A 12,705-nucleotide genomic window follows, 5' to 3' on the forward strand; every position below is an offset into this window, starting at 1 on the left:
TGTTTTTCAAAGCCATAGGGCCTAATAGGTAAAAGCTTTATTAATAGAGTTGGGTAAGGCCAAATTTGAAAACCCCACTTTGTAAATGTGCACCCTTAGACAGTAACTTGTCTCAATTTCCTTTGTTGCAAAGACAGCTAGTGTCACATGGAGTTGTAGGAAGATTATGTACAACTTAGTGTAATGGCTGGTATGTAGCAGACACTTGATACAATAAATGCTACTTCACCATGTTAATAAGAAAGCACTTGGTTATGTTGAAAAACGAACTTTACCACTTTGGGGGGGGGGTGGGATAGGAAGGGGAAACAATGTACTCATTACCTTGCCCATGTAATTGTAACCCCTCTGTATGGTTTTTTTCACAACAAAAAAAGAAAAGAAAAGAAAGTACTTGGCAAGTTTCAAGAACCAGTGGAAAACAAAAACACCAATGTGTCTAATTTCTCAAACCAGAGACCCAACAATATCCCTGAGAATTATTGGAAAAACTAGGAAAGAACTCCATGGTTTCCTCCTTTCAGAACTCAGCCAGCAGGCCAGTGTTCCAGTGCATTTACACTTATTTCCCTAGGGAGTCTCATCTGTTTCTGGAGGAGAGGGGAGGAGGGAGGGTGGAGTCATTATCTCCTGAGATCCAATCAACTAATTCCCAGGAATTTTGTACTAGCTAAACCAACAGCCTACAACTCTCTGATCTTATCATTTCTTGCTTCAGATCCTAAGGGCACAGAGTAGGAGCTTTTGTTTACAGTTTTGACCATCAGTGAAACTAGAAATGCTAGAGAATCAGCTGATGGATCACATGTTGACAACAGACCGTCACTTACCACAAGGACCACCTTCTCAGGAAGGAACTACACACTTCTCTATGCTAGAACAATTCCAGAAATGGCCAAGGAACAGATAAGTTTCCAACTAGATCTTAACATCTCAGGATACACCATACACCATACAGCTGACCCTGAAAAAGTGAATGCCCAAGGTAGCACTCCAACTGCTCCTACATCTGGATGGAAACGCAGGTCGGGGAGGAAGAGATCAGAAGGAGAGGAATCTCCGAGGAGGCTGCTGGGCCTGACAATTGAGGGGCAGGAATATCTGCTGCCTATCTTGCAAAAGGGAGTGTTCAAGGGAATACTCAGCTATCAGCAAAAAACTAAACAAACAAAACTTACATATACACATATTCACGTACATACACACAATTAAAAATCATAAAGGCAACGCAACAAAACATTGGTGGTAGCTGGGCGCTGGTGGCTCACAAATGCAATCCTAGGCTAAGGAGGCTGAGATCTGAGGATCATGGTTCAAAACCAGCCTGGGCAGGAAAGCCCATAAGATGCTCATCTCCAATAAAACACTCAGAAAACTGGAAGTGGCACTGTGGCTCAAGTGGTAAAGCACTAGCCTTGAGCTGAAGAGCTCAGGGACAGCGCCCAGGCCCAGAGTTCAAGCCCCACCCCCCACCCCCACCACAACAAACAAACATTGGTGGTTGTTTAACAGAAGAATCTTGTAAAGGGACTATTTTTCTTCTTTCTAGTTTTCTGTTATTTTTCTACTTATCTATATAATTGTGAGTTGGCCTAACAGTGATCAATTCAAATGCAAACAATGAGTTCACTATGTTTTAGTAGAGGAACAAAGTTTTCTGATTTTGAAAGCAGACAGACAGTAATTTGTCCTCCAAAAAAAGACTGTATTGACCTGAGGAGACCTGTGAATAAGTAACTAGGAAGGCGCGTTCCAAATGCTGGTTTGGGCAGCTTGTCCTCTTGGGGTCAAATCTACCTGTCTTTCTTCTTTCTGTTCAACCTTGGGGTCTGCCATGGAGGACTGGGGAAGGGAAGGAATGGAGAAGATGGGTGAAGAGAGTAAAACGTAAAACGGTTGGAATTCAAGTAAGGATCATTCCCACTACTCTGGAAGACTGGTCCATCTACAACTGTTCTATGCAGCCTGATTGTGTTCACACTTTAAGGCGACGTTCTCTGGAAACCTCACACCTGCTCCCCAGCCGTAGGAAATCAATACATCCTGGGAAGAAGCCGTTTCTCTCAAGGCTGCCCAAGGAGCGGAATTAGAGAATGAGGTGGGCGTGGTCTCGAGCTGAGTGGGTGGAGCTTCAGCCTATGCGCCCACAGAGCGGCCCTGCCGTCAATCTCCCGGTAAGTTCCTCCCATTGCTTCTGGGCAGCCTCCCTCAGCTGGAACCCCGATCTGCCAGGCCTCCCGCACCCTCATTAATGCCCACAGAACTCAGGCTGCCAGGACGGGGATCCGCACGGAGGGCCCTGGGTCCAGCACGGGGAGAAGCGGCGGGACCAGGTCACCCGTTAGGTCGGGAGGGCGTTCATGGATCTGCTGCATTTCTTCCTCCAGGGGCTGGGTGGAGGTGAGGGCACAGATGCTTTAGGCGTCCAGTCCACAGTCCCGGCCAGTATCTGCTAAGTGAATAGCTGGGAGGGAGGACCGGGAGAAATGGCAACAAATACATTCTAAGCTGGACATCTGTTATCCTAGCTACTCCAGAGGCTGAGATCTGACGATCAGGCTTGTACGACAGCCAGGGCAGGCAAGTCAGTGGATTCTTATCTCCAATTAACCACAAAAATAAATAAAATTAAAAAAGAAATGGAAGTGGAGCTGTGGCTCAAGTACTAGAGGACCAAATCCTGAGTTCAAGCCGTAATACCAAGACAGATAGAGAGAGAGAGACAGAGACAGAGACAGAGACAGACAGACACAGACAGACAGAGACAGAGACAGAGAGATTCTATAGATGATACGTAAGTCCTGTGGACTTGGGCAGAACACCCAGCAGGGGGTTTCAGGCACAGATGGTGGAAGAGGACAGAATGCCTCCACCTTGCCAAGTTATCCAAAGGCCGGAGCCCCTGACCGGGACACCCAGATTGACCTCGGCGCGGCGCACGCGGTGACCCCCTAGATTCCGGCCGGATCCCCCCGACTGCACGGCGGGCGCGGCGGGTACCTTGGTGCCCTGGTAGAAGTCGTCCACGGCCCTGGTGCCCATGAAGGGGAACTGCATGTGCGTGTGCGTGTCGATGCCGCCGGGCAGCACGAGCAGGCCCGCGGCCTCGAGCACCCGCAGCCCCCCGGCGGCGTCCCCCGGCGGAGGCCGCAGGCCGCGCCCCAGCGCGCGCACCACGCCGTCCTCCAGCAGCACGTCGGCCACCTGCGAGGCGTCGTCGTTGACCACGCGGCCCCCACGGATGAGGAGGCGCCGCGGCGCCGCCATGGCCAGGGGCGCGCGGGGAGAGCGGTCGGGGCGCGCCGAGGCCTGGCTCGCGTGGAAGTCCCGGGGCGGGGGCCCGATCCCGCTGGGAAGGGAGGGTTTTGAACCGGCCACAGGTGCGGGCTCCGCCCCGTCCCACCCCACCCCACCCCCCGGGAGGGCTGGGCCGGGAGCCCGGGCCCCGAGCGCGCCCGCGCGGTCCGCCGGACGCCGGGGCTCGGGGTCTTTGGAAGATCTTGGCGTGCGGGGCTTTGAGGGTCGTGTTTTCGTCCATGCGTAAGGTGCTTTGGGGAAGGAAAGAAATGGCCTGGCCTAGGGTGCGAATGCACCGCAGGACCGCGGGGGGGGGGACGCCAGGGGAGACCCCCCCCCCCGCGGCAACACGAGCCCCCAGATCAGAACCAAGCTGCTGCATCCGATTTCCTTTTAGTTATTCGTTAATTACTCCAGGAGCAAATCAGCTGGCACGGAGCGGGAAAGACTGATTTAATCCGTTAGAATCCAAGATGACCTACTTGATCTCCACTGTTCTCTAGGGCTTAATGACACCAGGCTTTAATGGGGCAATGGCAGTTGTTTAAAGGCCTAGGTTTAGCTATGTACTGGTGGCTCACCCCTGTCATCCTAACTACTCAGGAAACAGATCTGAGGATGGCGGTTCAAACCCAGCCCAGGCAATTAACCACCAGAAAATCAGAAATGGCGCTGTGGATCAGGGACAGCACCCAGGCCCCGAGTTCAAGCCCCACGACCTACAAAAAAAAAGGGGGGGGGGGAACCTAGGCTATGTTCCAGATTTTCCACTGTTTGTGGTTACATCTTTGATTCTCCCCCCCCCTTTTTTTTTGACTCTCTTGGTTCGTTATTTTTCTAATTTATTCATTTAAGTTAATTTATTTACATAAACTATCGATTTATTTTTGTGCCAGTCCTGAAGGCTTAAACTCAGGGCCTGGGCACTGTCCCTGAGCTTTTTTACTCAAGGCTAACACTACCACTTGAGCCACATCTCCACTTGCTGGTTTTTTTGTTTGTTTGTTTTTTGTGGTTAATTGGAGATAAGAGTCTTCTGGATTTTCTTACCCAGGATGGCTTCCAACCTTGATCCTCAGATTTCAGCCTCCCAAGTAGCTATGATGATAGGTTTGAGCCGCCAGCCCCTGGGCTTTCATTTTCATTTATAAAAAGAATGTTTGTGCTCGTCTTACAGATTTTCTTTGAGAAACAGATATGACGTCAGATACAAATGAACAACATTAGGCAGGAAGGGTCACACACATTTCTTTAACAAATACTTACCTTGCAAAGATCAGCTGTGGTGGAGGCCTGTATTGAGAGTCTCAGGGAGCTTGGAGCCAGCGATGACACACACACATGCTCCTTACATCAAACTGAAAATTCGCCTTGAGGGCAGCTAGAGATAAGAGTGCAGAGGAGAGGTGAGAGTTTATTTCTGGCTGAAAGAAAACTAGATGTGGAGGCCTCACAAAAAGGGACAAAGGCAGATGTAGAGGATATGTGTGTGTAGGGGTGAGGGGGAAGGTGAGAAAGTACTGCTCCCTTTGGAGGGGGCTGGTGGCAAGAGGAGGATGGAGTGGCCTAGTTGGGAGCCTGAACTCTGGGTAGCTAAGGATAGATGCACTTTTACTTACAGGGGATGGAAGAGGAGAAGACAAGTTCACCATGGAAAGAGAATAGATGTGCAGAAGCCCAAAGAGGAAAATAGGATGGAATTCCATCAGAAGGCTGGATGGTGTGGTGGACATATTCTGCCATATTTGTGTCTGTCTGTCTGTCTATCTATCTATCTATCTATCTATCTATCTATCTATCTATCTATCTATCTATCTATCTATAATCTATCATCTATCCATCCATCCCTGTATGTTTTCATATGTTTATAATTTAGATTTAAATTCACATATGAGAGAAGAAAACATGAGCCATTTATCTTTCAGAGCCTAATTTACCTCACTTAACAACAACAAAAAAATTTTTTTAGCTCCATCCATTTCCCCAGGTTTCCTTTAAACTGGAGAGATAGTTTCTTTGAGTTGGAAGATTAGATGTCATACCTGACCTCAGAGATGGCAGTTTCAGTAGTGGCATGCAAAGTGTTCCTCTTGCTAAATCTACTCAAGCTTTAGATTGCCTAAATCTCAAAATAATTAAAAATTAGAAAGCATCAGTAGATAAAGTCCCATAGATTTGGCTGTCAAGCAGGGAACATTAAAAATAAAAAAAAAGACCAAGAAGGTTATATAATTATTGTCAAGGGACCTTTGTGTGAAGGAGAAAGGGGGTAATTATGCACATAATGAAACTCCTACAAGCTGTGCAAGTCAATGCTACCCTTGAGAAAAAGATTAGGTGTGAGCATGCCTATGGTGTCCTTTCTGAATCTGTCTAGATGAATGATTTCTAAGGTTTCCTTATCCTGGACATTTTATATCATGCAATTCCCTGCAATACAACACAAAACAAACTTCTCACATTTAATTAACTCAGACTTTTGTGAGAAAAGGAGCTTGTAGAATGTCACCGAGGCTGGAGGAAATGGCTTACTGAGGTTCACAATAGTAGGAGAAAGGGGAGAAAATTCAGGAATTGCTGGCTGGCTGAGCAGAAGGATCTGCCTTCCCTTTTCTAGCCATCCACACCTCACCTTGCAGGGCAAGAGGCTGAACCTAAGCAGACATGCTGAGAGGAGGGCTGGTCCTGGTACTCACCACCTCCATTTAGTTTTAATTTTTTTTTTGTCTCATTCAACCATCCTTTTACCCAGACATGTCAACCCCCGGTCCATATGTGGATGGAATTCCTTGGCAGGTCTTGTGTTTATGTCCGATCAGTGATAGATGTGTGAACAGCAGGTCTGCAGCATAGAAGGAGTGGAGAAGGGGGGAACTGACTGAGGAATTTGAATGAGGAGTCTGGTCTGGGCTTTGAGATCAGTTTCTGGTGTGAAACTTGGGCAATTCCCCTACTCACCCAGCTTCTGTCTCTACAGCTGAAAGATGAAATCTACTTTGGTAAGCCCTTCTAACACTTAGCATTCACACTCGGAGACTTTTGTGAATCTGTTAACAGAGCACCTCGTGTATTTCTAAATGGAACTTTTCTCAAGTCCCACTGAGTGGCTTGGAGCCTGGAGCAGCCTTGTTTCCTAGATTCAGGACATATTGATTTCTGATTTCTCCTCTTGGATCAAGCCAATAGGCTTGAAAGGGAGCCACATTCAGAGAGGAATTAGGAAACAAAGTGTGGCAGTTGTCAGGATCTGAATGTCAAAACTTAGTCTATGCAACAGTATTAGGAGGTAAGATCTGAAGGAAGTGATTTAGTTAGGGTCTTTTTTTATTATTGTGAAAATACTGTACAGAAGGGTTACAATTACATGAGCAAGGTAATCAATCATTGTTGCCTCCAAGAGGCTTCACTTAACATTTGGTCCTTTTGCCCTTTTGTCCCTTCCCAGGATAGTCAACAAGATGCTGTTTGGAAGTAACCTCAAGACCTTGACAGCAAACCTTTGCAGCACTTTGATTTTGGACTTCCCAAACTCCCAAAACTGTGAGAAATGAATTTCATTGTAAATCTCCCAGCCTGAGGTGTTTTGTTATAGCAGCACAAATGGACTACAACAGTACTATTTTCCTCCTCCCTCCTCCTCTTCCCCTTCATCCTCCTCCTTGCCCTCCTCCTTCTCCCCCTCCTCTTCCCCCTCCCTCTCCTTCTTCCCCCTCCTCCACCCCCTCATTCTGTGGTTGGGGATAGAACCCATGTTCTTTTGTTTGTTTGTTTAACTGTATTTTTTTTGTCTTTTCTTTTTTAGTACTGGGGATCGAACCCAGGACGTTGCACTTGCTAGGCAAGCGCTTTGCCACCGAGCTACATCCCAGCCCAAACCCAGGTTCTTAGCCATACAAGCTCAGAGCTCTCTACAACTGAGGCGCCAACTAGACTTTTGTTTTTAAAAGTCCTTGGGATGAAGGGGCAGCATTTTTTTGGTCACTGTTCTCTGTGATGATATCCAAGCCAAGCAGAAATGGTTACTAACATGCATCTCCCAAGGTATAGTCATCCTTGAAGCCCTGCTCCCAGTGAGAAAATAGCTGTTCTGGGGGTGGGGTGGGGTAGCTAATGTAGCTAAGGTTTCCCGAGCATTCACCTTTAGTCAGCACTGGGCCAAATGTTTTACCTGCATTATTTTACGTATCCCTATTTAAGCTAAGTAAGATTTCTGCCTTTGATAGGTGGCCCTTTTGAGGCCATGGTTTTCTGAAGCAATATAGAAGCAAATGTGGGAGGGCAGAGTTCTCATTTTGGAACCTGTCATTTACCCACAAGTAACTCTATACTTCAGAGCCAGTTTACTAGGGTCTACCTTTACTCTGAAAACTCACCCAACTTGGCAGCACTATTCCTACCAGATAAACAGAACAAAACCCCTGATGGCCAGGTCTAAAGCCAAAAGTTGAGTGTATTAGGATTTTTTTTTTACAGGGGCGAGGTGCAGGGAGGAGATCTTTGGTGGGTCTGATTTCAGCCAGAAGAGCAGACACTATTTCAGTACTCATAGTACTACAGTAATGGAGACATGACACAAGTAAGGTTGATGACCGAGAAGTCAGGTGAACCAGTGCAGACTCAAAACCATGAGCTGTGAGAGTCGGTGAAGGTGTGTTTCCATCTGTCTGTGCTTCTCTCTCCATCCCCTCGCAGCTGGACTTGTGCCCCTCAGCAAGCATCATTTTCTGCACCACCTCTTTTTACCAAACTTATATTTCTCAAATGTAAATTTAAGGAATTGAGTTCTCTATCTTCCCCAATTTCATTAAAAATGTGCTTCACATTACATGAATACTTGTGTGGGGCAGCAGGTTTCACATTTATCAGATTGTCAGATGCTGACATCTGAGGGTCACGGTTCAAAGCCAGTTGGGGAAGACAAATTGGTGACTCAGTTCTAAATAGCAAGAAAAAGTCAAAACTGGAGGTGTGACTCAAATGGTAGAGCACCAGCTGTGAGAAGATCTCATTAACTTTTCATTTTACTTTGTCCTCATTACATTGTGGGTCTTTGATGTTTGTTCCATGTTAATAAGGTCACAAGAGTCTCATTTAAACATTTTTGCAGTTACAAATTGTTTTCATATCATTTTCTTATTTTCTAAAAAAATTACATTTATAATGGATTTCACAGTCATACACAAATATATATACAATTTAGACATGAGGTTATAGCCAAGAAGGCTATCCAGTACTTAAAGTTTTATCACAGACTAGTTTTGCTAATTTTTTCCCCACAATCTTTACCCTCCTGATGTCACTTCAGTGTCAATGAATTTGATTAGATAATAATAAAGTTCCCTTTCTCTTATTTCCTGTCATTTGTTTTCAATTCCATCTTTTGATTTCCGGATAGTTTAAGTGTTACCAAACAAATTATTCATCTGTGTTGCAAAGTAAGTCATTGTAATGCCTAATGCCCACCACTAGATGGCATTTTTTTTTCTTTTACAGGTGTCTCACATGCCAGGAAAGCAAGTTTCCTCACTCCAGCCATTACATGGCTTATTAAGACCACCTATGTCTTTAGCTTATTCTTTTTTGGGGGGGAGGGGGTGCTTGAATTCTGGAAGTGGGCGCTATCCCTCAGCTCTTCAGCTCAAGGCTAGTGCTCTACCACTTGAGCCACAGCACCACTTCTGGTTTTCTGGTGGTTAATTGGAGATAAGAGTCTCATAGACTCCTTCCTGGGCTGGCTTTGAACCATGATTCTCAGATCTCAGCCTCTTGAGTAGCTAGGATTACAGGTGTGAGCCACTGGTGCCCTGCTTTAGCTTTCTCTTGCCATTAAAAAAATGGTGTTATTCCTGAGGTCTCAGCATTTATATTGATACACAGTTGCTATCCTGTCTTCAAATTGAAAAGGAAATGACCCATTTGTTCCTTTTAATATTACTAACATATATATCATTTTGTGGACATCTGTAAGTTTCCAGTCTACTTTCATATTACAATATTATGAATTTCCAGGTTTATACATATAGATTGACCTTACAAAGATTTATTACTGGGAGCTCTTTAAATAATAAGCCTGTTTTCCATTTCTAATATTATTACATAGCTCACATATAATTGATTTACATAGTCATATTTGGGTAATTAACTTTGATATCAGCTATACTTGAATAAGATGTATACTTGGAAGTGTGTCAATCTCAAAATGTTAATGTTACATAAATAAAAGAGATTATTCAATCACTCACTAAGTTTGAAATACCTTGAAAATGCTTCTCATTCTTTTCTGAGAAGAGATTAATGTATATGGCACCTTGAAAATCTGAATAAGTGACGTTTATATATAAGGCATTTTCACCATCATAAAAACTTGTATTTTCCTTTCAATGAGCTTAAGGAGCAACAAAACATATTAACTAGAAATGAAGTGAAAGTAGACAATGTTCAAGGCAATGAACTTTCATTTATATACAGTTAAAACTAAGAAATCTTCCAGGGTTAGAGGAATTCTCAGGCAAAGCTATATATTTGGAGCTGAATAGGCTTTATAGAAGAAAGAAATTATATGGACTATTCTTCCAGTCATTCAATATTCTTAGTAAAATCATGTTTGGGGTGCTATCTCATTCCCAGTTCCACAACTAGGCCTGCACCTAGCATTTGTAATGCTCAGGGCAGGAGTGTGGAGGGTGAACCCTGGTCCCTTCTTCTCCCACCCAGGCCTGTGTTGTCTTGGGAGAGGCCTGGTAGCCTTGGGTATGGATACCCCAGCCTCTGGACAGCTTCATTGTTCCACAGAGACAAATCAAGAAAAGGCACCAGGCAACCAGGAAGCCAAGCTGTAGGTTTAGGCCATTTGACAGTAAACTCTGATATTCTAGATGCCAAAAAATGTGGTCTACAAGTGGCTCAGAGCCACTCATATCTCCCTGACTGGTCACTTAAGGTGTTCAATGGTATTTATGTGAGTGTGTGTGTATGTGTGTGTGTGTGTGTGAGTGTATATATTTTTATTTTTCTGTTGGTTGTGGGCCTGAATTCTGGGCCTGGGCGCTGTCCCTCAGCTCTTCGGCTCAAGGCTAGCAAGCACTCTACTACTTGAGCCACAGCACCACTTCTGGCTTTTTCTTTTATGTGGTGCTGAGGAATCAAACCCAGGGCCTCAGGCATGCAAGGCAAGCACTCTACCAATGAATCACCTTCCCAGTCCCAAGGTATTTATATTTATAGTTTAAAAAATTTACATTCAAAATTATTATAGTTAAATAAATTTTTATTAATAGTTTTTCAACCTTCACTTAAACTGATTTTGGCTTATTTTCATCAACTCCCAAAGAAGCCTCATTCCCACTGTTCAAGAGGCCTGCAGCCTGACTGACCTTCACAGAGATGACTTGCTAGAAGCCCTGACCTCCTTTTCTTTAGCGTTTACTTCAGAAAACGTGGACTTGGAAGTCTTTGCTTTGCCTAGTGAAAATATTTTCTCTCAGTCTCTTGCTAGCTTTGTTCTCAAGGACCTGAGAGCCATCCCTTTCAATGCAATGATTCCCCCAAACAGTGCCTAATTCCTTAGTCTGTGGGAGGACAGGAGGCTCACTTCAATTAGAGGCAATTAGCATACATAAAAAAGCTAATCAACATGGATGAGACTTGCCCTAAAGTCCTCTAGTACTTGCCACTGACTCATCCTAGTTCTTAAAAACCTGAGTCTGTCTGCTCTCCCCTTCCTACTCTGAACCGTCCTTGCCTGTTTAATGCTCTCCTGTGCAGTTTTCCTTTGGCATTCACCTTCTCTCAAATTCCTTTCTCCTTCCTTAGCTTTGAGCAAACACTATTTTCTATTTCCATAACTTTGCCTTTTCTGGGTGTTTTGAATATGGGATTGCATTGCTCATGGCTTTTGTTGGTTATGTATCTTGTAATGGATATTTAGATATATTCTACGTTTTTGGCCATTACAAATAATATTGCTATGAACTAATGCTTCTTTTTTTCGTATGGACATGTTCTCACTTCTTGGGTATATATTTAGGAGTGGAATTTCTGACTCATATGGTAAATATTTAAATTGTGCAGCAAGGCCAGCCTGATTTTATGAAGTGATTGCTTCAATAATTGCTTCAGTAATGGCTGAGACCTCCATCTTCTCCAGTTACCTACATAAATACCTTAATCTGCCAGGCGTGGCTCATGACTATAACCCTAGCTACTCAGGAGCTGAGGATCGTGTTTCAAAGCCAGCCCCTGCAGGAAAGTCCATGAGACTCTTATCTCCAATAAACCACCAGAAAACCAGAAGTGGCCTTGTGGCTCAAAAGGTAGAGCACTGGTATTGAGCTAAAGAACTGAGGGACAGCCCCACGCCAGAGTTCAAGCCCCAACAACAACAACAAACCCCACCTTAATCTATTTCATTATGTCCGCTTTCCATCCTACTGATGGTTGTTTTTAAATTTTCCCCCACCCCCAATTTTTTTTCATTCCTTACCACTTCAGTTCCAGGGTTTGACCCTTGTGGGATGTGTTATTCTTACTTTCCAGCTGAGACAGAAAGGTCAGTAAGATCAAATGACTTACTCAGTGTCACTCTAGTGGGCTGGGAATGTGGCTTAGTGGTAGAGTGTTTGCCTTGAATGCATGAAGTCCTGGGTTCAATTCTTCAGTACCACATAAACAGAAAAAAGCCAGAAGTAGCACCGTGGCTCAAGTGGTAGAGTGCTAGCTTTGAGCACAGAGAGGCCATGAATTCAAGCCCCAGGACTGGCAAAAAACAAACAAAAACCCAACAAAAACCCTGGTGGTGGAACTAGAATTGAGGCATGATGGGCCAGACTCCAAAGCCTGTATCTCCCAACTTTCGACACTAATTTCTCGTTAATCAAGCTTCCCTGTGGCTCTAACCCTGGTTTCCAAAGTTGATCCCCCTTGCCCCCCAAATTTTATTAATCCTCAAAATGTCATTTAAAAGAAATCTACAGAAGATGGAAGATACCATAAACCCTTTGCTATTTTAAAGTGGAGTCTTTCTTTCTGTGCAGACAGATTCAGTGTGGCTGGTCATATCCTAGCACTTCCGAGAATTAGTCCTAAGAAGCCTTGTACTTCTATCATGTCGGGAAGCACACTTAGCCCAGTGGAAGGACTATGAAGAGTATCCCAAGCTCCTGACAGAGCTCTGGCCAGCACCAGCACTGACTCACCAGCCACGAGTTAGTGATTTGTGACTGCAGTTACTTCAAGCAAAAAAGTTAGGAGTAATCTGTTATGCAGCAATAGGTAGTCAAGACATGTATGAGGTCTTTATTATTATCCTTACATTAATCTTATGAGATAGCTTTGATCATTATGGTGATAAATCTGTCACAGTGAGTTTGGATAACTCAATCTAAAGACTAGTTTTTCCAGATTGTTCTG

General features: G+C 44.5%; 1 protein-coding gene and 1 long non-coding RNA gene across 5 annotated transcripts in view; one reads left to right on the plus strand and one right to left on the minus strand.

Moving 5' to 3' along the window:
* Positions 1-3,338, minus strand: part of Dpys (dihydropyrimidinase) — an 80,241-nt gene extending 76,903 nt beyond the window's left edge. The window contains exon 1 of one of the 2 annotated variants that reach the window (XM_069991242.1): positions 3,001-3,338. In XM_069991242.1, coding sequence (XP_069847343.1) covers positions 3,001-3,267 — 267 coding nt within the window. In that variant the 5' untranslated portion in view covers positions 3,268-3,338. The remainder of the gene's footprint in view (positions 1-3,000) is intronic. The other variant, XM_069991240.1, reaches the window with a different exon arrangement.
* Positions 3,205-7,543, plus strand: LOC138805933 (uncharacterized). 3 transcript variants are annotated; one of them, XR_011365683.1, is made up of 4 exons: positions 3,406-3,545; positions 4,919-5,017; positions 6,743-6,837; positions 7,100-7,543. It is a non-coding gene; the product is annotated as an uncharacterized lncRNA (long non-coding RNA). The 3 variants fall into 3 exon arrangements; XR_011365684.1 differs by lacking the exons at positions 3,406-3,545; positions 7,100-7,543 and adding an exon at positions 3,205-3,380 and having other exon boundaries at positions 6,743-6,864; XR_011365682.1 differs by lacking the exon at positions 7,100-7,543 and having other exon boundaries at positions 3,409-3,545; positions 6,743-6,864.
* The last annotated feature ends 5,162 nt before the right edge of the window (positions 7,544-12,705 follow it).

Source organism: Dipodomys merriami, unplaced genomic scaffold (assembly GCF_024711535.1).
Source record: "Dipodomys merriami isolate MVZ:Mamm:240054 unplaced genomic scaffold, mDipMer1.0.p SCAF_4, whole genome shotgun sequence".
Taxonomy (NCBI): Eukaryota; Metazoa; Chordata; class Mammalia; order Rodentia; family Heteromyidae; genus Dipodomys; species Dipodomys merriami.